Source organism: Bos indicus, chromosome 7, assembly GCF_029378745.1.
Source record: "Bos indicus isolate NIAB-ARS_2022 breed Sahiwal x Tharparkar chromosome 7, NIAB-ARS_B.indTharparkar_mat_pri_1.0, whole genome shotgun sequence".
In the NCBI taxonomy this organism is placed as follows: domain Eukaryota; kingdom Metazoa; phylum Chordata; class Mammalia; order Artiodactyla; family Bovidae; genus Bos; species Bos indicus.
The window spans coordinates 90,807-116,643 of NC_091766.1; the positions used below are offsets into that span (position 1 = coordinate 90,807).

At 55.7% G+C, this 25,837-nt stretch overlaps 2 protein-coding genes across 2 annotated transcripts; both read right to left on the reverse strand.

Moving 5' to 3' along the window:
- Positions 1-3,543, reverse strand: LOC139183879 (double homeobox protein 4-like protein 4). The gene is made up of 7 exons (XM_070792183.1): positions 3,510-3,543; positions 2,418-2,572; positions 1,752-1,856; positions 1,297-1,609; positions 1,073-1,187; positions 960-1,014; positions 1-840 (listed from the first exon to the last, which is right to left on the reverse strand). Exons 1-7 carry the CDS (start codon positions 3,541-3,543, stop codon positions 1-3), a joined length of 1,617 nt encoding a protein of 538 aa, XP_070648284.1.
- A 2,303-nt stretch (positions 3,544-5,846) lies between these two features.
- LOC139183880 (double homeobox protein 4-like protein 4) lies at positions 5,847-9,377 on the reverse strand. The gene is made up of 7 exons (XM_070792184.1): positions 9,344-9,377; positions 8,258-8,412; positions 7,598-7,702; positions 7,143-7,455; positions 6,919-7,033; positions 6,806-6,860; positions 5,847-6,686 (listed from the first exon to the last, which is right to left on the reverse strand). Exons 1-7 carry the CDS (start codon positions 9,375-9,377, stop codon positions 5,847-5,849), a joined length of 1,617 nt encoding a protein of 538 aa, XP_070648285.1.
- Between the last annotated feature and the right edge of the window lie 16,460 nt (positions 9,378-25,837).

Consider the following 25,837-nt stretch of genomic DNA (forward strand, 5'->3'; position numbering starts at 1 on the left):
CTAAGCCCCAGGGCCTGGGGAGCCTGGCAGCATGTCGAGGAGGGCCTGGTACTCGTCCTCACTGAGGGGTGTTTCCAGGGTGGCCTCAACTCCTTCTTCCCCCGCAGGGGACCCCGGGGAAGACCAGGGCGTGTCCTGGATGGCCGTGGCAGCCAAGATTTCCTCTAGGAGGCTGGGTGGCCCGGGGAGGGCTGGGTGGGGCCCTGCGACGACAGGAGAGGACCCCGGAGAAGGGCCCGGCGAGCCCGGGAGGCCCGCGGCAGCCAGGAGCTCGCCCGGGAGGGCGAGGTGTGCTCGTTCATCGGCAGAGGGCCCCAGGGAAGGCCCCGGCGTGTCCGGGGTGCCCGTGGCCGCCAAGAGCTCGTCTAGGAAGCTGGGTGCCCCTGGGAGGGCAGGGCCCACCCCTTCGTCGGCAGCGGCCCCCGGGGAAGGCGCCTGCGTGTCCGGGACGCCCGTGGCCGCCAAGAGCTCATCTAGGAGGCTCGTCGAGCTTGGAAGGCTGGGGGCCTGGGGCTGCGGCTCCAGCGGAGGGGCCGTGCCTTCGCCGGAGGGTGACTCCGGCCACCGCGGGATGTGTGTCTCCGGCTGCCCAGGCGGCAGGATGGCCCCTTGCCCAGGCAGCCCGGGGGCCGTGACGGCAGGGGAGCACGCGGCCCAGGGAGCTGCTCCCTGGGGAGGAGGCGGTGGCCTCCCACTTGGCTGGAGGGCCGCCGGGCTGGGCTGGACCACGAAGATCATCAACGGCTGGCCCACGCAGACCCCAGAGGCAGCCCCGGGCACCCAGAAAGTGGGGGCCCCAAAAGGAGCAGCTGCAGCCAAGGGTGGCATGCTCTCCTGTGGCTGAGAGGGGCGAAGGGGAGGAGAGGTGCTCTGGACAGCGGGTGGGGCCCTTCGGTCCTCTGGAGCAGGAGTCGTCGTCGTGGCTGGTGCGCCGCCTGGCCCCTGGGCCCGGCCGTTGCCGGGCCCGCTTGGGCTCCGCTGGGGGTGCCGAGCTCTTCGGTTTTGAAACCATATCTAGGGGAGCAAAAGGCAGACAGGCACATCAGAAGCCGTGGCCGTCCAGATCACCCACCGTGCTGGCGCCGCGGCGGCGCCCGTTCGACAGCCCGCCCGGCCGCCCGGCCTCTGGTCTGTCAGGCCCAGGGCGACTTCTGCAGGGCCATTTTCTGCAAACGAATCCCTTGGCCCTGGGAAATGAGGGGTGCCCGCACGGCCAGAAGCGGCCCAAAACCCTCCACTCAGGCCGCCGACTTTCGGCCCCTTCCCCCCCAAGCCCCAGCCCCAGCCCCAGCCTACGTGTATCCAGCTCCAGACGCTTGGCAGGGCTGAACCCTCCTTGCTCCTGGGCCACGTCCTGGGCCCGTGCGCTGGCTGGAGAACTTACCTGGATGCGAGGTTCTGGGATTCCCGTCTGACGGGCCAGTTCCTCCCTGGCGGCAATCCCCGGGAAGCGATCCCTCGTGAAGGCTTGCACGAGGATCCTGGTCTGAGAAGGAGAGATGACTGTCCTCTTTCTCCGGGCCTCTCTGGCCGAGTCTTCTACCAACGAAAGGAACACACCGAGAGGGGAGGACGTTAAGGCCCGTGGGGCGTTCACGGCACAGACACCCTAGAGGGTGTGGAGGGGAGGGAGAGGCCCACACCCCTGAATCACTACAGGTGGCTCTGCCGCCGGGGCAGGGCTCTAAGGAATACACCCACAGATGGATCGCGTGCCTGGGTCCCTGGTGGGCGCGTGCGTGTGCACGCACACTCCCCACACACGCATGTCCCTGGGTGTCTCTCTCCTCCTCCGGCCTTGCCGCCGAGTGCCCTGAAGCATGGTCCTCGGCCAAGGCTGCCCGGGCAGCCGGAGCCTAAGGTTCCCGACGGGGGCTGGGGAGGGGGTGCAAAGGGGGAACCCTGCGGCCCGCCCACGCCGACTGGGGGCGTCTTGCCCCGATCTGGGACACTGATGGGGGCAGCAACCACACAGCCCTGTTTCCTCCTCCTCCTCACCCCCCTCCCCCTCCCCCCTAACCCCCCACCCCCACCCCCGTGGTGTTTCTGGGCCTCCCGTGCTCATCCACCAGCAGAGAGTATTCTCTGGCAAGAGGGGGGAGGGTTCGGGACCCCCTCTGGGGGACTTGCCTTTGGAGAGAACGCTGGCTAATTTACCTTGAGAGGAAGACTGAGGTCGGGGAGGTGGCGACGGTGGCCTGGGCGTGGACGTTGGCCCCCCTTCCCCTTCTTGGCGCACGTGTTCAGACGGCGGCCGGCTCTGCTTTGACCGTCTTCTACGTTGGTTTTGAAACCAGACCTAGGGGCAAACAGAGAGAATTCCTTCTCAGGAGAAAGGCCGCCAGATGCTTTCAGCTGCCTTGGATCGGCATGGAGAGCCTTGAAAGGGAGAACGGGTGGAGAGGCGGGGGGCCTACCTGAACTCTGCTTTCGTCAATGCCGAGCTCTCGGGCCAGTCGTTCTCTGGTCGCTATCCCAGGGTAGGGGTTCTGTTGAAAGAGCGCTTGCAGGGCGTCCTTCTGGCTCGGCTTCAGAACGAGCCTCCTCCTTCGAGATCCTGTGGCGATGGGGCCTGTGGAAGAAGAGAAGAAAGGGAAGCGCCTCAGACCAGAGCACCTGGTGGAGGACTCGACGGAGGAGCCCAAGCATGCTCCCCGCCCAGGGCAGTTGCCCCTGTGCCTGAGCAGAGCCGGGAGCCCGGGGACGGGGTGTGCATTTGGAAGTCGCTTGGCTACAGCCCGACAGCCAGGCTGAGAGGCAAGGGGCGGTAGCCCCCACACCCACCCCCACCCAGGCCGGAATGCAAGAAACGCGAGCAAGCAGAAAGGAAACCAAACCCAGCCCCAAAACAAAGGCGGCAAAGAGTCCCCACCCCCCACCCCCCCCCCACCCCCACCCCCCCCCCAACGAAGACCACGACACTATCCCGCCGCATGTTTCCACCCGTCTGGTCGAGATGCCTGGGAAACGTCTGGATGGGGCTTCTCCCACATTTCCCTCCATCACGATGCCAACGGGAGGGGACCTGGCTTCTCCGGGCTAACACGAGCACGGGCCATATTTGCCGCCAGTAGCGGAAAAGGAAAGGGAAACGAAGCGAAGCCCAACCCTCAATGGCAGAAGGCACCAGGCCATTGTTGTGAGAAAGCCACTGAAGGAGGCCAAGCCCCAGAGCTCCCCGACTCCCATTCCGGCAGGAAGAGGAGGATAAAGGGCCCCATCCCAGCCCCCGCAACCCCCACCCCCCACCCCACCCCCACCCCCACCCCCTTCAAACAACACCGTCTTCCCAGAAAAGAGAAGGGAGAAGCCACGTGTGTGCCAAAGGAGCAAAACGAACAAACGATGCCCCTTTGGGCACAGCCGACTCCTGGGAACCGTGGCCCCAGCCGGCCGGTCCCTGCCGTTCTCGGTGGTGGGTGGACACGTTTGCCGTGAACCCGTGGCCGAGGCGATCCACGGATCCCCCGAGACGTGACCCGACCCCAGGGACCCGAGGGCGAACGTACCGCGTGAGGTGCTGGAGGAGCCGGACGAAGCCATGGTGGGAGAGCCGCACGGACGCTGCAGACTGCTGGCCTAGTGGGCCGGGACCCAGCCGCTCAGGACCTTGGAGAGCGGGAGGCGGCTCCGCCCCTATTTATGTAAATAGGGGTGGGTGCGTAGATGGAGGGGACGCCCCTGGCCTCTTTCGCAGGAGAGACCCTGGACAAGAATCCAGTGGAGCCAGTGGGCTTCCACGGGCCCGGCCCGTGCCCCAGACCCCCAAGGTCCACCGTTGGGCTGGGCGGGCAGTTCGGGGGCTTTGGTTTGTGGCCCTCCCACGCAGCGGGTGGGGTCAACCCCGGGCCCAGGGGCCGTCAGCAGTGCCCAGAGAGCTAACTGCCCGGGAATTCCCCTGGGGTCCCTTTGACGTGGCCGGCCACGCCCCCTTGCCCAGCCTGCCTTGCCTTCCAAGCCGCTCTGGGTTTTCCCGCCTTTTCACATTCCACACGTCCCTTGACCTCAATTGCCCCCGCCGGCTCCTGCGAGGCATGGCGGGACACCCGATGCTCTCTCCAATGCCTCCACCTAGATCCCTCGCTTTCCTTGCCTCCGTTCCCCACGCCCCTCCCCAACTCCTCCGTGCCCTCTTGGCGTCCTTTCCCTGCAGCAGTCCCAGACCACCACCCCCAGGGCTTTGAGCCGCCTGGAGCTCAAGGCTCCGGCCAGAGATGTGAAGGGCCAGCGTCTCAAACAGCAGCTCATGCCATTTGGGGCTTCTTCATGTGGAGCCTGAGGCCCGCGTCTCCCCAGCCCACCCCCCAGCCCAAGTGCCCTGGAGATACCCGCGAAAGGGGACAGACAGTGTACAACCTACCCCCGCGCGCCCCCCCCCCCAACACACACACACACACACACACACACACACACACACACACACACACACTCTGTTAGGGAGGAGGTTCCACTAAGCCAAGGAAGGAAGCATGGACGTTCTGGACACAACGGAGCCGTCACCCGTGCGCCAACAAGGTGACATGGAAAGAGCGTGTGCTTTCTCGAAGACATGGAGGGCGGCGAGGAGGAGGAGGAAATCAGGAGGCCGGAGCAGACAAAGGAGGAAGAAGGCGGTGTCAAGCACCGCGGGGGATGGACGATGAGAGGCACTTCTCTTTGCGCGGTGAACAGGGTGAAAAGAGTGAACTGAAAAGAAACGAACGAGCCACAGCAGCACACCACCACCGCACCCCACCCCCCCCCCGCCCCCAACTCCCCCTGCCCCCACCCCACCGTCTGGGCCGATGTATTCTTTGGCCAGCCGGGCTTCTAAACCCACCACGGGGCTTCACGTGAGAACAGGCAGGCGTTCGTATGTACTTCAAAACCATGGGGCCTGTGAAACTCAGGAACGGGTTTGCAAGTAAAGCACGTATGTCTGTCTGTATGTCTGCCGGTGACGGGAGGATGCTGGCGGCAGGGCGAGCTGAGTCACTGTACTGTGAGGGTCAGAGAGAGAGACAGGGAGATGACGGGCCTTTGCAGATATACGACCGGGCATGTGGGCACACATGGACAGGGAGTCTGGTCGTGAAAGCGGTTGTGTGGGTAGGTCCCTACTGCTGGCTCCGAGGATCTGACCTCCGGACACCCGCCCAGAGGAGGCACCTTGAAACCCAGGGAAACGTGTCCCTGACGCAGCATTCTAGGGATACCTGCAGGGCGTGCCGGGGGCTTGAAGCTGAGTCCCAGACGCGGGCTCTGCCCACCCCCACCCCCACCCCCTCCCCCGACCCCCCTCTCCCTCCCTCCCTCTGTCCCCAACTCCCCCGCCTCCCTCCCTCTCCCGCTCTCCCACTCAGCCTTCCCCAACTCTCTCCCTGCGCCCCCCACCCACTCGGCCCCCTCCCACCTTTGCACTCCCCGGTCTCCCGCTCCCCCTCCCTCTGCTGCCCCTGGCATAGGGAAGGAGTTCTCCTGTGTGGACTGCTGGAAAGACGGGACCAGAAGACAGAAGAGCCAGACACAAAGAACTTGTGCCGGGCACGGGGTTTCTTTCCCCGGGCCCATGGAATGTTCCCTCTGAGGCAGCCCCTTGGTCACTGCCATGCAGGGAGGGCTTGAGGCTTCAGGTAGGGTGTCCCCGTTTGGGGCGGGGCCCAGCTTCCCAAAGGTCCAGCACTCGGGTTTGTCCCCAGGGTTGTCCGTAGACATCCCGTCTGTATTCTCTCCTCTTCCCACACAAAACAGCTCCCACCCACCCACCCACCCTCCCTCCCTTTCCCCGAGCTCCGTGGCCCCACATCCCAGGCAAGGAGACCTGAACGTGGCTAGGGGGAGAAGGTGGCCCCTTCCTTCCTCTCCCTCTAAGCCCCAGGGCCTGGGGAGCCTGGCAGCATGTCGAGGAGGGCCTGGTACTCGTCCTCACTGAGGGGTGTTTCCAGGGTGGCCTCAACTCCTTCTTCCCCCGCAGGGGACCCCGGGGAAGACCAGGGCGTGTCCTGGATGGCCGTGGCAGCCAAGATTTCCTCTAGGAGGCTGGGTGGCCCGGGGAGGGCTGGGTGGGGCCCTGCGACGACAGGAGAGGACCCCGGAGAAGGGCCCGGCGAGCCCGGGAGGCCCGCGGCAGCCAGGAGCTCGCCCGGGAGGGCGAGGTGTGCTCGTTCATCGGCAGAGGGCCCCAGGGAAGGCCCCGGCGTGTCCGGGGTGCCCGTGGCCGCCAAGAGCTCGTCTAGGAAGCTGGGTGCCCCTGGGAGGGCAGGGCCCACCCCTTCGTCGGCAGCGGCCCCCGGGGAAGGCGCCTGCGTGTCCGGGACGCCCGTGGCCGCCAAGAGCTCATCTAGGAGGCTCGTCGAGCTTGGAAGGCTGGGGGCCTGGGGCTGCGGCTCCAGCGGAGGGGCCGTGCCTTCGCCGGAGGGTGACTCCGGCCACCGCGGGATGTGTGTCTCCGGCTGCCCAGGCGGCAGGATGGCCCCTTGCCCAGGCAGCCCGGGGGCCGTGACGGCAGGGGAGCACGCGGCCCAGGGAGCTGCTCCCTGGGGAGGAGGCGGTGGCCTCCCACTTGGCTGGAGGGCCGCCGGGCTGGGCTGGACCACGAAGATCATCAACGGCTGGCCCACGCAGACCCCAGAGGCAGCCCCGGGCACCCAGAAAGTGGGGGCCCCAAAAGGAGCAGCTGCAGCCAAGGGTGGCATGCTCTCCTGTGGCTGAGAGGGGCGAAGGGGAGGAGAGGTGCTCTGGACAGCGGGTGGGGCCCTTCGGTCCTCTGGAGCAGGAGTCGTCGTCGTGGCTGGTGCGCCGCCTGGCCCCTGGGCCCGGCCGTTGCCGGGCCCGCTTGGGCTCCGCTGGGGGTGCCGAGCTCTTCGGTTTTGAAACCATATCTAGGGGAGCAAAAGGCAGACAGGCACATCAGAAGCCGTGGCCGTCCAGATCACCCACCGTGCTGGCGCCGCGGCGGCGCCCGTTCGACAGCCCGCCCGGCCGCCCGGCCTCTGGTCTGTCAGGCCCAGGGCGACTTCTGCAGGGCCATTTTCTGCAAACGAATCCCTTGGCCCTGGGAAATGAGGGGTGCCCGCACGGCCAGAAGCGGCCCAAAACCCTCCACTCAGGCCGCCGACTTTCGGCCCCTTCCCCCCCAAGCCCCAGCCCCAGCCCCAGCCTACGTGTATCCAGCTCCAGACGCTTGGCAGGGCTGAACCCTCCTTGCTCCTGGGCCACGTCCTGGGCCCGTGCGCTGGCTGGAGAACTTACCTGGATGCGAGGTTCTGGGATTCCCGTCTGACGGGCCAGTTCCTCCCTGGCGGCAATCCCCGGGAAGCGATCCCTCGTGAAGGCTTGCACGAGGATCCTGGTCTGAGAAGGAGAGATGACTGTCCTCTTTCTCCGGGCCTCTCTGGCCGAGTCTTCTACCAACGAAAGGAACACACCGAGAGGGGAGGACGTTAAGGCCCGTGGGGCGTTCACGGCACAGACACCCTAGAGGGTGTGGAGGGGAGGGAGAGGCCCACACCCCTGAATCACTACAGGTGGCTCTGCCGCCGGGGCAGGGCTCTAAGGAATACACCCACAGATGGATCGCGTGCCTGGGTCCCTGGTGGGCGCGTGCGTGTGCACGCACACTCCCCACACACGCATGTCCCTGGGTGTCTCTCTCCTCCTCCGGCCTTGCCGCCGAGTGCCCTGAAGCATGGTCCTCGGCCAAGGCTGCCCGGGCAGCCGGAGCCTAAGGTTCCCGACGGGGGCTGGGGAGGGGGTGCAAAGGGGGAACCCTGCGGCCCGCCCACGCCGACTGGGGGCGTCTTGCCCCGATCTGGGACACTGATGGGGGCAGCAACCACACAGCCCTGTTTCCTCCTCCTCCTCACCCCACCTCCCCCCTAACCCCCCACCCCCACCCCCGTGGTGTTTCTGGGCCTCCCGTGCTCATCCACCAGCAGAGAGTATTCTCTGGCAAGAGGGGGAGGGTTCGGGACCCCCTCTGGGGGACTTGCCTTTGGAGAGAACGCTGGCTAATTTACCTTGAGAGGAAGACTGAGGTCGGGGAGGTGGCGACGGTGGCCTGGGCGTGGACGTTGGCCCCCCTTCCCCTTCTTGGCGCACGTGTTCAGACGGCGGCCGGCTCTGCTTTGACCGTCTTCTACGTTGGTTTTGAAACCAGACCTAGGGGCAAACAGAGAGAATTCCTTCTCAGGAGAAAGGCCGCCAGAGGCTTTCAGCTGCCTTGGATCGGCATGGAGAGCCTTGAAAGGGAGAACGGGTGGAGAGGCGGGGGGCCTACCTGAACTCTGCTTTCGTCAATGCCGAGCTCTCGGGCCAGTCGTTCTCTGGTCGCTATCCCAGGGTAGGGGTTCTGTTGAAAGAGCGCTTGCAGGGCGTCCTTCTGGCTCGGCTTCAGAACGAGCCTCCTCCTTCGAGATCCTGTGGCGATGGGGCCTGTGGAAGAAGAGAAGAAAGGGAAGCGCCTCAGACCAGAGCACCTGGTGGAGGACTCGACGGAGGAGCCCAAGCATGCTCCCCGCCCAGGGCAGTTGCCCCTGTGCCTGAGCAGAGCCGGGAGCCCGGGGACGGGGTGTGCATTTGGAAGTCGCTTGGCTACAGCCCGACAGCCAGGCTGAGAGGCAAGGGGCGGTAGCCCCCACACCCACCCCCACCCAGGCCGGAATGCAAGAAACGCGAGCAAGCAGAAAGGAAACCAAACCCAGCCCCAAAACAAAGGCGGCAAAGAGTCCCCACCCCCCACCCCCCCCCACCCCCACCCCCCCCCAACGAAGACCACGACACTATCCCGCCGCATGTTTCCACCCGTCTGGTCGAGATGCCTGGGAAACGTCTGGATGGGGCTTCTCCCACATTTCCCTCCATCACGATGCCAACGGGAGGGGACCTGGCTTCTCCGGGCTAACACGAGCACGGGCCATATTTGCCGCCAGTAGCGGAAAAGGAAAGGGAAACGAAGCGAAGCCCAACCCTCAATGGCAGAAGGCACCAGGCCATTGTTGTGAGAAAGCCACTGAAGGAGGCCAAGCCCCAGAGCTCCCCGACTCCCATTCCGGCAGGAAGAGGAGGATAAAGGGCCCCATCCCAGCCCCCGCAACCCCCACCCCCCACCCCCCACCCCCACCCCCTTCAAACAACACCGTCTTCCCAGAAAAGAGAAGGGAGAAGCCACGTGTGTGCCAAAGGAGCAAAACGAACAAACGATGCCCCTTTGGGCACAGCCGACTCCTGGGAACCGTGGCCCCAGCCGGCCGGTCCCTGCCGTTCTCGGTGGTGGGTGGACACGTTTGCCGTGAACCCGTGGCCGAGGCGATCCACGGATCCCCCGAGACGTGACCCGACCCCAGGGACCCGAGGGCGAACGTACCGCGTGAGGTGCTGGAGGAGCCGGACGAAGCCATGGTGGGAGAGCCGCACGGACGCTGCAGACTGCTGGCCTAGTGGGCCGGGACCCAGCCGCTCAGGACCTTGGAGAGCGGGAGGCGGCTCCGCCCCTATTTATGTAAATAGGGGTGGGTGCGTAGATGGAGGGGACGCCCCTGGCCTCTTTCGCAGGAGAGACCCTGGACAAGAATCCAGTGGAGCCAGTGGGCTTCCACGGGCCCGGCCCGTGCCCCAGACCCCCAAGGTCCACCGTTGGGCTGGGCGGGCAGTTCGGGGGCTTTGGTATGTGGCCCTCCCACGCAGCGGGTGGGGTCAACCCCGGGCCCAGAGGCCGTCAGCAGTGCCCAGAGAGCTAACGGCCCGGGAATTCCCCTGGGGTCCCTTTGACGTGGCCGGCCACGCCCCCTTGCCCAGCCTGCCTTGCCTTCCAAGCCGCTCTGGGTTTTCCCGCCTTTTCACATGCCACACGTCCCTTGACCTCAATTGCCCCCGACGGCTCCTGCGAGGCATGGCGGGACACCGGATGCTCTCTCCAATGCCTCCACCTAGATCCCTCGCTTTCCTTGCCTCCGTTCCCCACGCCCGTCCCCAACTCCTCCGTGCCCTCTTGGCGTCCTTTCCCTGCAGCAGTCCCAGACCACCACCCCCAGGGCTTTAAGCCGCCTGGAGCTCAAGGCTCCGGCCAGAGATGTGAAGGGCCAGCGTCTCAAACAGCAGCTCATGCCATTTGGGGCTTCTTCATGTGGAGCCTGAGGCCCACGTCTCCCCAGCCCACCCCCCCCCCCCAGCCCAAGTGCCCTGGAGATACCCGCGAAAGGGGACAGACAGTGTACAACCTCCCTCCCTCCCCCCCCCCCCCACACACACATACACACACACACACACTGTTAGGGAGGAGGTTCCACTAAGCCACGGAAGGAAGCATGGACCTTCTGGACACAATGGAGCCGTCACCCGTGCGCCAACAAGGTGACATGGAAAGAGCGTGTGCTTTCTCGAAGACATGGAGGACGGCGAGGAGGAGGAGGAGGAAGAAATCAGGAGGCCGGAGCAGACAAAGGAGGACAAGGTGGTGTCAAGCACCGCGGGGGATGGACGATGAGAGGCACTTCTCTTTGCGCTGTGAACAGGGTGAAAAGAGTGAACTGAAAAGATACGAATGAGCCACAGCAGCACACCACCCCCCTACTCCCCCCGCCCCCACCCCCCCCAGCCCCCACCCCACCGTCTGGGCCGATGTATTCTTTGGCCACCCGGGCTTCTAAACCCACCAGGAGGCTTCACGTGAGAACAGGCAGGCGTTCGTATGTACTTCAAAACCATGGGGCCTGTGAAACTCAGGAACGGGTTTGCAATAAGGCACTTATGTCTGTATGTCTGCGGTTTACGGGAGGATGCTGGTGGTAGTGCGAGCTGAGTCACTGTACTGTGAGGGTCAGAGAGAGAGACAGGGAGATGACGGGCCTTTGCAGATATACGACCGGGCATGTGGGCACACATGGACAGGGAGTCTGGTCATGAAAGCGGTTGTGTGGGTAGATCCCTACTGCTGGCTCCGAGGATCTGACCTCTGGATACCCGCCCAGACAAGGCACCCTGAACCCCCTGGAAACGTGTCCCTGAAGCAGCATTCTAGGGATACCTGCAGGGTGTGCAGGGGGTTGAAGCTGAGTACCAGACGTGGGCTCTGCCCCCCCTCCCCCGACCCCCCTCTCCCTCCCTCCCTCTGTCCCCAACTCCCCCCGCCTCCCTCCCTCTCCCGCTCTCCCACTCAGCCTTCCCCAACTCTCTCCCTGCGCCCCCCACCCACTCGGCCCCCTCCCACCTGGCACCTCCCACCCTCCCACCTTTGCACTCCCCGGTCTCCCGCTCCCCCTCCCTCTGCTGCCCCTGGCATAGGGAAGGAGTTCTCCTGTGTGGACTGCTGGAAAGACGGGACCAGAAGACAGAAGAGCCAGACACAAAGAACTTGTGCCGGGCACGGGGTTTCTTTCCCGGGCCCATGGAATGTTCCCTCTGAGGCAGCCCCTTGGTCACTGCCATGCAGGGAGGGCTTGAGGCTTCAGGTAGGGTGTCCCCGTTTGGGGCGGGGCCCAGCTTCCCAAAGGTCCAGCACTCGGGTTTGTCCCCAGGGTTGTCCGTAGACATCCCGTCTGTATTCTCTCCTCTTCCCACACAAAACAGCTCCCACCCACCCACCCACCCTCCCTCCCTTTCCCCGAGCTCCGTGGCCCCACATCCCAGGCAAGGAGACCTGAACGTGGCTAGGGGGAGAAGGTGGCCCCTTCCTTCCTCTCCCTCTAAGCCCCAGGGCCTGGGGAGCCTGGCAGCATGTCGAGGAGGGCCTGGTACTCGTCCTCACTGAGGGGTGTTTCCAGGGTGGCCTCAACTCCTTCTTCCCCCGCAGGGGACCCCGGGGAAGACCAGGGCGTGTCCTGGATGGCCGTGGCAGCCAAGATTTCCTCTAGGAGGCTGGGTGGCCCGGGGAGGGCTGGGTGGGGCCCTGCGACGACAGGAGAGGACCCCGGAGAAGGGCCCGGCGAGCCCGGGAGGCCCGCGGCAGCCAGGAGCTCGCCCGGGAGGGCGAGGTGTGCTCGTTCATCGGCAGAGGGCCCCAGGGAAGGCCCCGGCGTGTCCGGGGTGCCCGTGGCCGCCAAGAGCTCGTCTAGGAAGCTGGGTGCCCCTGGGAGGGCAGGGCCCACCCCTTCGTCGGCAGCGGCCCCCGGGGAAGGCGCCTGCGTGTCCGGGACGCCCGTGGCCGCCAAGAGCTCATCTAGGAGGCTCGTCGAGCTTGGAAGGCTGGGGGCCTGGGGCTGCGGCTCCAGCGGAGGGGCCGTGCCTTCGCCGGAGGGTGACTCCGGCCACCGCGGGATGTGTGTCTCCGGCTGCCCAGGCGGCAGGATGGCCCCTTGCCCAGGCAGCCCGGGGGCCGTGACGGCAGGGGAGCACGCGGCCCAGGGAGCTGCTCCCTGGGGAGGAGGCGGTGGCCTCCCACTTGGCTGGAGGGCCGCCGGGCTGGGCTGGACCACGAAGATCATCAACGGCTGGCCCACGCAGACCCCAGAGGCAGCCCCGGGCACCCAGAAAGTGGGGGCCCCAAAAGGAGCAGCTGCAGCCAAGGGTGGCATGCTCTCCTGTGGCTGAGAGGGGCGAAGGGGAGGAGAGGTGCTCTGGACAGCGGGTGGGGCCCTTCGGTCCTCTGGAGCAGGAGTCGTCGTCGTGGCTGGTGCGCCGCCTGGCCCCTGGGCCCGGCCGTTGCCGGGCCCGCTTGGGCTCCGCTGGGGGTGCCGAGCTCTTCGGTTTTGAAACCATATCTAGGGGAGCAAAAGGCAGACAGGCACATCAGAAGCCGTGGCCGTCCAGATCACCCACCGTGCTGGCGCCGCGGCGGCGCCCGTTCGACAGCCCGCCCGGCCCGCCCGGCCTCTGGTCTGTCAGGCCCAGGGCGACTTCTGCAGGGCCATTTTCTGCAAACGAATCCCTTGGCCCTGGGAAATGAGGGGTGCCCGCACGGCCAGAAGCGGCCCAAAACCCTCCACTCAGGCCGCCGACTTTCGGCCCCTTCCCCCCCAAGCCCCAGCCCCAGCCCCAGCCTACGTGTATCCAGCTCCAGACGCTTGGCAGGGCTGAACCCTCCTTGCTCCTGGGCCACGTCCTGGGCCCGTGCGCTGGCTGGAGAACTTACCTGGATGCGAGGTTCTGGGATTCCCGTCTGACGGGCCAGTTCCTCCCTGGCGGCAATCCCCGGGAAGCGATCCCTCGTGAAGGCTTGCACGAGGATCCTGGTCTGAGAAGGAGAGATGACTGTCCTCTTTCTCCGGGCCTCTCTGGCCGAGTCTTCTACCAACGAAAGGAACACACCGAGAGGGGAGGACGTTAAGGCCCGTGGGGCGTTCACGGCACAGACACCCTAGAGGGTGTGGAGGGGAGGGAGAGGCCACACCCCTGAATCACTACAGGTGGCTCTGCCGCCGGGGCAGGGCTCTAAGGAATACACCCACAGATGGATCGCGTGCCTGGGTCCCTGGTGGGCGCGTGCGTGTGCACGCACACTCCCCACACACGCATGTCCCTGGGTGTCTCTCTCCTCCTCCGGCCTTGCCGCCGAGTGCCCTGAAGCATGGTCCTCGGCCAAGGCTGCCCGGGCAGCCGGAGCCTAAGGTTCCCGACGGGGGCTGGGGAGGGGGTGCAAAGGGGGAACCCTGCGGCCCGCCCACGCCGACTGGGGGCGTCTTGCCCCGATCTGGGACACTGATGGGGGCAGCAACCACACAGCCCTGTTTCCTCCTCCTCCTCACCCCCCTCCCCCTCCCCCCTAACCCCCCACCCCCACCCCCGTGGTGTTTCTGGGCCTCCCGTGCTCATCCACCAGCAGAGAGTATTCTCTGGCAAGAGGGGGGAGGGTTCGGGACCCCCTCTGGGGGACTTGCCTTTGGAGAGAACGCTGGCTAATTTACCTTGAGAGGAAGACTGAGGTCGGGGAGGTGGCGACGGTGGCCTGGGCGTGGACGTTGGCCCCCCTTCCCCTTCTTGGCGCACGTGTGTTCAGACGGCGGCCGGCTCTGCTTTGACCGTCTTCTACGTTGGTTTTGAAACCAGACCTAGGGGCAAACAGAGAGAATTCCTTCTCAGGAGAAAGGCCGCCAGATGCTTTCAGCTGCCTTGGATCGGCATGGAGAGCCTTGAAAGGGAGAACGGGTGGAGAGGCGGGGGGCCTACCTGAACTCTGCTTTCGTCAATGCCGAGCTCTCGGGCCAGTCGTTCTCTGGTCGCTATCCCAGGGTAGGGGTTCTGTTGAAAGAGCGCTTGCAGGGCGTCCTTCTGGCTCGGCTTCAGAACGAGCCTCCTCCTTCGAGATCCTGTGGCGATGGGGCCTGTGGAAGAAGAGAAGAAAGGGAAGCGCCTCAGACCAGAGCACCTGGTGGAGGACTCGACGGAGGAGCCCAAGCATGCTCCCCGCCCAGGGCAGTTGCCCCTGTGCCTGAGCAGAGCCGGGAGCCCGGGGACGGGGTGTGCATTTGGAAGTCGCTTGGCTACAGCCCGACAGCCAGGCTGAGAGGCAAGGGGCGGTAGCCCCCACACCCACCCCCACCCAGGCCGGAATGCAAGAAACGCGAGCAAGCAGAAAGGAAACCAAACCCAGCCCCAAAACAAAGGCGGCAAAGAGTCCCCACCCCCCACCCCCCCCCACCCCCACCCCCCCCCCCAACGAAGACCACGACACTATCCCGCCGCATGTTTCCACCCGTCTGGTCGAGATGCCTGGGAAACGTCTGGATGGGGCTTCTCCCACATTTCCCTCCATCACGATGCCAACGGGAGGGGACCTGGCTTCTCCGGGCTAACACGAGCACGGGCCATATTTGCCGCCAGTAGCGGAAAAGGAAAGGGAAACGAAGCGAAGCCCAACCCTCAATGGCAGAAGGCACCAGGCCATTGTTGTGAGAAAGCCACTGAAGGAGGCCAAGCCCCAGAGCTCCCCGACTCCCATTCCGGCAGGAAGAGGAGGATAAAGGGCCCCATCCCAGCCCCCGCAACCCCCACCCCCCCACCCCCCACCCCCACCCCCTTCAAACAACACCGTCTTCCCAGAAAAGAGAAGGGAGAAGCCACGTGTGTGCCAAAGGAGCAAAACGAACAAACGATGCCCCTTTGGGCACAGCCGACTCCTGGGAACCGTGGCCCCAGCCGGCCGGTCCCTGCCGTTCTCGGTGGTGGGTGGACACGTTTGCCGTGAACCCGTGGCCGAGGCGATCCACGGATCCCCCGAGACGTGACCCGACCCCAGGGACCCGAGGGCGAACGTACCGCGTGAGGTGCTGGAGGAGCCGGACGAAGCCATGGTGGGAGAGCCGCACGGACGCTGCAGACTGCTGGCCTAGTGGGCCGGGACCCAGCCGCTCATGACCTTGAGAGCGGAGGCGGCTTTTCCCTATTTATTCAATAGGTGGTCTAGATGGAGTTTCGCCCATGGTCCTTTCCAATGAAACTTAGGACAAGACATTTTTGGAGCCAGTGGTTCAACGGCTCTCCCTGCCCCAGACTCCCAAGTCCACTTTGGGTTTTTCCAAAAGACAACGATCTAAGTGAAAAAGTTTATTTAGCAGGTGGTCCCATGAAATACTAGGGGGCTGGGGAGGGAATGAGACAGAGAAGAGAAAATAGCCAGTAAGGAAGTATTAATAATCAGATGTGTATATTATGATCTGGGATATATATATAATATTTCAGAGTGGTCCTATATGCCAAATTAAAGGTAGGAATATTTTTTTTCTTTTCCCAGCCACAAGTGGTAGAGGACTATTCCACTGACCTTTAGACACTCCTAGCCTCCTGGGGTGGGGGCTGGGAGGAAGCCCCCAGGTAGAGAGTCATGTGTGATGTTAAAGATACGCACTGGAAATGTCTGTATAAACTCTTACATTTTTATTGTTTCAAATTTAAGATTGTCACTAATACATCATTTCACAAGTCCAGCTACTTTTTAATTTTAATATATCCTTCTCTTCAGGTTTTCTCTGAGTTTGTGAATTGGACAAAAGTAAAACCAATATCTTTCACAGTCTCTGCCTTGATACTTGCACCTTCATGCCTACTCCCCTCCACATTCTGTAGTTGTTGTTTTTGTTCAGTTGCCAAGTCATATCTCATTCTTTGTGACTCCATGGACTGCAACACACCAGGCTTCCCTGTCCCTCACCATATCCTAGAGTCTTCCCAAGTTTCGTGTCCATTGCATCAGTGATGCCATCCAACCATCTTATCCTCTGTCATCCCCTTCTCTTCCCGCCTTCACTCTTTCCCAGCATCAGGGGCTTTTCCAGTCAGTTCTTCACACCAGGTGGTCAAAGTATTGGAGTTTCAGCTTCAACATCAGTCCTTCCAATGAACATTCAGGACTGATTTTCTCTAGGATGGAGTGGTTGGCTCTCCTTGCAATCCAAGGGACTCTCAAGAGTCTTCTGCAACACCACAATTTAAAAGCATCAATTCTTCGGTGCTCAGCTTTCTTTATAGTCCAAAGCTCACATCCATACATGACTACTGAAAATACCATAGTCTTGACTAGATGGACTTTTGTTGGCAAAGAAATGTCTCTGCTTTTTAATGTGCTGTCTCGGTTGATCATAACTTTTCTTCCAAGGAGCAAACGTCTTTTAATTTTATGGCTTCAGTCACCATCCAAAGTGATTTTGGAGCCCCCCAAAATAAAGTCTGTCATTGTTTCACTATCTATTTGCCATGAAGTGATGGGGCCAGATGCCATGATCTTAGTTTTCTGAGCTTTAAGCCAACTTTTTTTACTCTCCTCCTTCACTTTCATAAAGAAACTCTTCAGTTCTTTCTTTTCTGCCATAAGGATGGTGTTATTTGCATATCTGAGGTTATTGATATTTCTCCCAGCAATCTTGATTCCAGCTTGTGCTTCTTCCAGCCCAGCGTTTCTCATGATGTACTCTGCATAGAAGTTGAATAAGCAGGGTGACAATATGCAACCTTGACGTACTCCTTTTCCTATTTGGAACCTGTCTGTTGTTCCATATCCAGTTTTAACTGTTGCTTCCTGAGCTGCATACAGATTTCTCAAGAGACAGGTCAGGTGGTCTGGTATTCCCATCTCTTGAAGAATTTTCTACAGTTTGTGGTGATCCAATGAGTAGTCAAGGTTGATTTCCTTTAAGACTGACTGGTTTGATGTCATTGCTCTCCAAGGGACTCTCAAGAGTCTTCTCCAGCACCACAGTTCAAAAGAATCAATTCTTTGTTGCTCTGGCTTCTTTATGGTCCAGCTCTCACAACTGTAGTGACTACTGGGAAGACCATAGCTTTGATTTACAGACCTTTGCCGGCAAGGTGATGTTTTTGCTTTTTAACATGCTGTGTAGGTTTGTCTAGGCTTTCCTGCCAAGAAGCAGTCATCTTCTAATTCCATGGCCACAGTCTTCCTTTCCCAAGAAGAGGAAATCTGTCACTGCTTACACCTTCTCTCCTTCTATTTTCCATGAAGTGATGGGACTGGATGCCATGATCTTTGTTTTTTGAATATTTAGTTTTAAGCAGGCGTTTTCAGTCTCCTTCTTCACCCTCATCAAGAGGTTCTTGCCATTAGAGTGGTGCCATTTGCACATCTGAAGTTGTTGATAGTCTGTAATCTCTGTGTAATTTTTATAAACTCCTCTAAGCCAATTAATTTAATCTGGAATGCCTCATTCAAGCTCCCCTGAGTTTAATGAGCTTGATCTTCCCATATCAGTTTGCTGTTTCTTTTTGCCTTTGTTTCCTCAGGTATTAACTTATTTAATAGAAGAAAGTTCTTTCTCAATGTTTACAGAAAGTGCCTCAGAGCATTCTTTATTGTGAATCTCAGCTGCTAGATAAGTGATTGTGGGCACTAGATTGATTGTGATGGAACAGAAGTTTCATAAAATTTATTTATCTGATTTGATTCATTATTAGGCAGGTCTTTATTATCCTTTTCATGGAAAATACTCTCGAAATATAATCTTTGGTTCTGTTTTTTATCTCTATGTTTTACTCCAATTCCAGAGTCTAAAACTGTATAATTCCTTCAACTTCATTTTCAGAGGAGATTTAATTTTTTAATATAAATTTATTTATTTTAATTGGAGACTAATTACTTTACAATATTGTATTGGTTTTGTCATACATCAACATGAATCCACCATGGGTGTACACGGGTTGAGTTTGAAACTCTGAGAAACATTTTAGGCTACTTCATGTGTGGGTGTATGCTAAATTGCTTCAGTCATATCTGACTCTTTGTGACCTTATGGACTGTAGCCCTCCAGGCTCCTCTGTCAATGGGATTCTCTAGGCAAGAATAAGGGAATGGGTTGTCATGCCCTCCTCCAGGGATCTTCCCAAACAAAGGATCAAACCTGTGTCTCTTACTTCTCCTACATTGGCATGCAGGTTCTTTACCACTAGCACCACTGGCTAGTTCTTCATAGAATATGTATTTGGAATTTCTGGATAATAAACAAATGTGATCTCATAAAAACAGATAACTTGGACTAATCTTACAATGAGAATTATTTGAGACTTTATTACTTGGTGTAATCCCATTCATGTTATTACATTAGATAATTAAAAGCTGGAAAATTTTTCACTGGGTGGATCAAAATAAACCTGTAGGAAAACCTGAACAAGTAGAGACACATTGAAACCTTCCTAGCTACTGACTGTTCTTCCCAAGGTCTTAAGGAATCTCTGAGCTCTGGGACTCTTAACTGGCCTAAAATACTTTGGTAGCTTCCAGCTGCTCACAATTCACAGTCCGAGTCCTCAGCCAGGCTGCAGGTGGACAGCCCTGCTCTCTGCCTTTGCCACAGCATCCTGCTGTCCCTCCAGTCAGACTTCACTGCTCTTAGCTGCACCCTGTATGTTCCCTGTGACCACAGGGCTTTCCCATGTGCTGCTCCCTCTGCCTGGAATAATGCTTTTCCCCTTTTCCCATTTGTCAGCTGGTAAGGCAATGACACCCCACTCCAGTACTCTTGCCTTGAGAATCCCGAGGACAGAGGAACCTGGTAGGCTTCAGTCCATGGGGTTGCGAAGAGTAGGACACGACTGAGCAAATTCACTTTCACTTTTCACTTTCATGCATTGGAGAAGGAAATGGCAACCCATTCCAGTGTTCTTGCCTGGAGAATCCCAGGGACGGGGGAGCCTGGTGGGTTGCCGTCTATGGTGTCACACAGAGTCAGATCGACTGAAGCGACTTAGCAGCAGCAGCAGCAAAAACTCTTCTTACCCTTTACCTCTCAGCCAGAACATAGCCTCCTCAGGCAAACTCCCCACAACAGGACAGGATGTCCCTGGCCTACACACACCATGCACTCATCCTTCACAAGGTGAACTTTTATATTTATTTTGTCATAAGCCACCATCCACAGCACTGAGCCCAGAGTGTGGTTTATAGGATCACAAGAAACATATACTATATGAGTGATCCACTACCCGTATGATTATGACCAGAACCTGAAATAATGGAGATATCATTATTGTTATTCAGTCTCTCAGTTGTGTCTGACTCTTTGCAACCCATTGGACTGCAACACTCCAGGATTCCCTGTCCTTCAGTATCCCCCAGAGTTTGCTCAAATTCATGTCCATTGAGTTGATGATGCAATGCAAACATCTCATCCTCTGTCACCTTCTTCTTCTGATTTCAATCTTTCCTAGTATCAAGGTCTTTTCCAATGAGTTGGCTCTTCACATCAGGTGGCCAAAGTATTGGAGCTTCAGCTTCAGCATCAGTCCTTCCAATGAATATTCAGGGGTGATTTCCTTTAGGATTGACTGGTTTGATCTCCTTGCAGTCCAAGGCACTCTCAAGAGTCTTCTCCAACACCAGTTTGAAAGCATCAATTCTTCAGTGCTCAGCCTTCCTTATGGTCCAACTCTCACATCCATACATGACTACTGGAAAAACCACAGCTTTGACTATATGAACCTTTGTCAGCAAAAAGACATCTCTCCTTTTTAATATGCTGCCTAGGTTTGTCATAATTTTTCCCAAAGATGCAATTGGATTGGTCAAAAAGTTCATTTGGATTTTTCCATGGGCTCTTATGGAAAAACCTAAATGAACTTTTTTTACTAACCCAATATAATAAAGGAAATTTCTCCCTCCCACTGTAACAAACCACCCCACCCAGGCCCCCTCCCCCTTAGCTGTACTTTAGATTTCCAAAGTTTGCCTACCCACCTGGTAGAGCAACTGCTCACTGGCTTTATTCCTTCTGCTTTCTGATAAATGTCCTTACTATAAAAAGGCTATCTGATCACCCACCCCAAGTGGGTGATCAGCCTTTTTCAGACTCTATTCCTTTATCTCTTCATAGCACTTGGTTTTTTCTGTCAGTTCAGTTCAGTTTAGTTCAGTCGCTCAGTCGTGTCCGACTCTTTGCGACCCCATGAATTGCAGCACGCCAGGCCTCCCTGTCCATCACCAACTCCCAGAGTTCACTCACACTCACATCCATCGAGTCAGTGACGCCATCCAGCCATCTCATCCTCTGTCGTCCCCTTCTCCTCCTGCCCCCAATCCGTCCCAGCATCAAAGTCTTTTCCAATGAGTCAACTCTTCGCATGAGGTGGCCAGAGTACTGGAGTTTCAGCTTTAGCATCATTCCTTCCAAAGAAATCCCAGGGCTGATCTTCAGAATGGACTGGTTGGGTCTCCTTGCAGTCCAAGGGACTCTAAAGAGTCTTCTCCAACACCACAGTTCAAAAGCATCAATTCTTTGGCACTCAGCTTTCTTCACAGTCCAACTCTCACATCCATACATGACCACAGGGAAAACCATAGCCTTGACTAGACGGACCTTAGTTGGCAAAGTAATGTCTCTGCTTTTGAATATGCTATCTAGGTTGGTCATAAGTTTTCTTCCAAGGAGTAAGCGTCTTTTAATTTCATGGCTGCAGTCACCATCTACAGTGATTTTCGACCCCCCTAAATAAAGTCTGACACTGTTTCCACTGTTTGCCCATCTATTTCCCATGAAGTGATGGGACCAGATGCCATGATCTTCGTTTTCTGAATGTTGAGCTTTAAGCCAACTTTTTTACTCTCCTCTTTCACTTCCATCAAGAGGCTTTTTAGTTCCTCTTCACTTTCTGCCATAAGGGTGGTGTCATCTGCATATCTGAGGTTATTGATATTTCTTGCAGCAATCTTGATTCCAGCTTGTGCTTCCTCCATCCCAGCATTTCTCATGATGTACTCTGCATATAAGTTAAATAAGCAGGGTAACAATATACAGCCTTCACGTATTCCTTTTCCTATTTGGAACCAGTCTGTTGTTCCATGTCCAGTTCTAAATGTTACATCCTGACCTGCATACAAATTTCTCAAGAGGCAGTGTTGTATTTTAACTAGTGTATCATGTGTCTCCCACTAAAACGCAAACTCCCCAACAGTAAAGCTTTCGGCTGTTTTGTTCACCATTGTTCCCCTGCTCCTCTAGGAGAAGACTTACAGAATCCTAATAAATATTCTGAATTAATAATAATAGTTGTTATTATTATCAATAATTATTAAGTCATTCTGACTTTGTCTTTAAATGTTTTTTTGAAACTTTACGGAAGAGTAATTGGGAAAATTTAACAAATATACTTGTATATGTTTAAAGTAGATAACATGATTTGATATACATTTGTGAAATGATTATCAAGATCAATATAATTAACAAATTCGTCACCTCACATAATTAACCCTTTGTTGTTCTGAGAATGCTAATATCTACTTTCTAGGACTTTTAAGTACACAATAGCATGTTATTAACTGTAATCACTATTAGATGCTCAGAACTTACTCTTCTCATAACTGAAAATTTGTTCCCTTTGACCTGTATCATTCTTTTTCTCCCTCCTCACCCTTGCCCAACCCATGGCAACCACATTCTGCTCTCTATTTCTGTAGAATCAGCTTCTCTTTAAATTTCTCTGGCTTATTTCAACTAGAGTAATGTCTTTCTGGTTTATCTATATCATTGTAAATGAGATTTTCTTCTTTTTAATGGTTGAAAATATTCTATTGTGTGTGTGTGTGTGTGTGTGTGTGTGTGTGTATAAATACACACATACCACATTCTGTGTTTAAAAATCCATGTGGATTTTTATCAAGATCTAAAGCACAAACACTTTTTTAATTGAAGTATAGTTGATTTCCAATATTGTGTTACCTTCAGGTTTATAGCAAAGTGATTCATATTTTTGCAGATTATAATCCATTGAACATTATTACAAAATCATTGGTATAATTCCCTGTGCTACATAGTATATCCTTGTTGCTTATCTATTTTACATATAGTAGTGTGTATCTGTTAATCCAATACTTCAGATTTGTCCCTCCTCTCTTGCACTTCCCTTTGGTAACTGTAAGTTTGTTTTCTGTGTCTGTTGGATCTGTTTCTGTTTCACATATACATTTGTTTGTATTATTGCTTAAATTCCACATATAAATGATGTTATACAGTACATGTCTTTCTCTGTCTGACTTATCTCACTGAGTATAATAATCTCTAGGTTCAAGCATGTTGCTGCAAATGGCAGAATTGTATTCTTTTTAAGTGGCTGAGTAGAATTACATTGTGTGTGTGTGTGTGTGTGTGTGTGTATCACATCTTTTTTATTTTAAAAGCTTTATTGAGAGGGGGCGGTCCTAAGATGGTGGAGGCATAGGACAGGGAGATTACTTTCTTCCCCACAAATTCATCAAAAGAACATTTGAACGCTGAGTAAATTCCACAAAACAACTTCTGAATGCTGGCAGAGGACATCAGGCAAGCAGAAAGGCAGCCCATTGTCTTCTAAATGAGGTAAGAAAAAAATATAAAAGATAAAAAGAGAGACAAGAGGTAGGGATGGAGATCCATCTAGGAAGGGAGTCCTAAAATAGAGAAGTTCCCCCACAGCAGGAAACATTCTCACTGGCGAGTCTGTGGTAAGCCTTGGAACCTCAGAGGGCAACATAACCAGGAGGAAAAATGAATAAATATTTAAAATGCACAGATTGCGTGCCTAATGGCAACTCCCAGCAGAGAAGCAGTAAAGATCCTTGCATCTGCCACTAGCTAGCAGGGGCCAGACAGGGAGGCACAGGCTGAATTGCTTAGGGTAAGAACCAGGCATGAATGCTCCGAGGGCAATCTGAGGGAACGAACTTGAGACAGCAACCCAGACTGTGGGATAGCTATCCCATGAAAAGCCCTAACCTAAGACACCACCAGGCCCGCTCACAGAACAAAGGACTGAGCAGAGCTAACTGGCTGCGGACTGGCCCATCCCCCTCCAGAGACAGGCAGGCAAGGGCAGCCAGAGCTGGAAGGGGGCAATTGCAGCCCCAGAGAGGCATCCTCTACCAAACTTCAAGCAGGCTTCATTACTAACCAAGACTTCTTGGGATTCTGGATGGTTGAAATCTGCCAGGAGGGTCACAGCCAGAGATCAGCTCCCCAGAAGAGACGCACGGTACACCTAGAATGTGTGCTGGTTGTACACCCAGAAAACTGAACAACAACTGACGGGGGAGGTGATAAGTTGCAGCCCTCACCTCGGGTGACTGCGCTTACCAAGCACCTGGTCACCATAGCTGCTTGGAACTGGGAAGAGCACAAAACGCAGGCCCAACCAAGTCTTTGCCTCTGGAGTAACCGACAACCTGAACCTGAGTGGCTTAGACCTGGGAACTGCATACAGCTCAGGAACAGACTCAGACAGTTCCTGGCAAAGCAAGCTAAAGCCTAAGCAGTATAGACTGGGAAAGCACACACGCAGTAAGTGGGGGCAAACCCAGTGTGGCCAAGACACTGCGAGCACTCCCCACACATGCCAGTGATATTTTTTTTTTTTTCGCAGTGTTCCTCCCTCTCCACAGCACAACTGAACAAGTGAGCCTAAAAAAGTGACCACCACCACCCCCTTGGGTCAGGACAGAAATTAGACACTGAAGAGACCAGCAAACAGAAGAAGCTAAAACAAACCGAGGGAACCGCTTTGGAAGTGATAGGTGCAATATATTAAAACCCTGTAGTTAGCACCAACTACATAGGAAGGGGCCTATAGATCATGAGAAGTATAAGCCGGATTAAGGAACTACCTAAAAATGAACTGACCCCACACTGTCCACAACACCAGAGAAAGTCCTAGATATATTTTTACCATTATCAGTTTTTAAATTAAAAAAAATTAAGTCCTGTATTACTCCTTTAATTTTCATTTTATAACCTAGTATTATTTTGCAAAAAAAGACACTATTGTTTAAAACAAACCATATATATATATATATATATATATATATATATATATATATATATATACACACACACACACACACACACATATATAATTTTATAATTTTTGTGACTTTGTTTTTTTCTTTAATATTGTATTTCTGAGAATCCAGCCTCTACTCTAGATTTTTAATCTTTGTTTTTTGGTATTTCTTATCAATTTTGTACCTTTAAGAACCCAATCTTCAATACCCATTCTGACGGGAGCGAGATTACTGGCTTGACTGCTCTCTCCCCCTTTGGACTCTCCTTTTTCTCCACCAGGTCACCTCTATCTCCTCCCTCCCCCTTCTCTTCTCTACCCAACTCTGTTTCTCTTTGTGTCTTCTGGGATGTGGAGAACACTTAGGGAACTGATTACTGGCTAGATCTGTCTCTCTCCTTTTGAGTCCCCCTTTTATCCTCCTGGCCCCCTCTGTCTCATTCCTCCATCTTCTATTCTCTGTGTAACACCATGAACATCTCTGAGGGATCCAGACTGTGGAGAGCACATAGGGAAGTGATTACTGGCTAGCTTGCTCTCTCCTCTTTTGATTCCCTCTCTTCTCCTCCTGGTCACCCCTATCTCCCTCTTCCCTCTTCTCTTCTCCATGTAACTCTGTGTACCTCTCCTGGTGTCCCTCAATTTGGAGAAACTTTTCATCTTTAACCTAAATATTTTATCATTGGTGCTGTATAGATGCATGTCTTGAGGCTACTGTAAGAATAAGACTGAAAACCAGAGTCAGGAGGCTTAAGTCCAAATCCTGAGAACACCAGAGAACTCCTGAATTCAGGGAACATTAAACGATAGGAGCTCATCAAATGCCTCCATACCTACACTGAAACCAAGCACCACCCAAGGGCCAACAAGTTCCAGAGCAAAACATACCACACAAATTCTCCAGCAACACAGGAACATGGCCTTGAACTTCAATATACAGGCTACCCAAAGTCACACCGAAACTATTGACATCTCAAAACTCATTACTGGACACTCCCTTGCACTCCAGAGAGAAGAAATCCAGCTGCATCCACCAAAACACTGACACAAGCTCCCCTACCCAGGAAACCTTGACAAGCCACTCATCCAAACCCACACACAGTGAAGAACCTCCACAATAAAGAGGAATCACAAACTGCCAGAATATGGAAAAGCCACCCCAAACACAGTAATATAAACAAGACGAAAAGGCAGAGAAATACCCAGCAGGTGAAGGAATAGGATAAATGCCCACCAAACCAAACAAAAGAGGAAGAGATAGGGAATCTACTTGATAAAGAATTCTGAATAATGATAGTGAAAATGATCCTAGATCTTGAAAACAAAATGGAGTTACAAATAAATAGCTTGGTGACAAGGATTGAAAAGATGCAAGAAAGGTTTAACAAGGACCTAGAAGAAATGAAAGAGTCAATATATAATGAATAATGCAATAAATGAGATAAAAAATACTCTGGTGTGAACCAACAGTAGAATAACAGAGGCCAAAAATAGGATAAGTGAGGTAGAAGACAGAATGGTAGAAATAAATGAAACAGAGAGGAAAAAAGAAAGACTAATTAAAAGAAATGATGACAAACTCAGAGACCTCTGGGAAAATGTTAAATACACCAACATTAGAATCATAGGAGTCCCAGAAGAAGAAGACAAAAAGAAAGGCCATGCGACAATACTT

Coding starts and splice junctions, on each gene's coding strand:
- LOC139183879 (XM_070792183.1), bottom strand. CDS start 3,543: ATGGCTTCGTCCGGCTCCTCCAGCACCTCACGCG. Junction 1,015..1,072: donor GCCGCCGCGGCGCCAGCACG/GTGGGTGATCTG, acceptor TTGCTCCCCTAG/ATATGGTTTCAAAACCGAAG. Junction 841..959: donor GCGGAGCCCAAGCGGGCCCG/GCAACGGCCGGG, acceptor CGCCCCTCTCAG/CCACAGGAGAGCATGCCACC.
- LOC139183880 (XM_070792184.1), bottom strand. CDS start 9,377: ATGGCTTCGTCCGGCTCCTCCAGCACCTCACGCG. Junction 8,413..9,343: donor CTCCTCCAGCACCTCACGCG/GTACGTTCGCCC, acceptor CTTCTTCCACAG/GCCCCATCGCCACAGGATCT. Junction 6,861..6,918: donor GCCGCCGCGGCGCCAGCACG/GTGGGTGATCTG, acceptor TTGCTCCCCTAG/ATATGGTTTCAAAACCGAAG.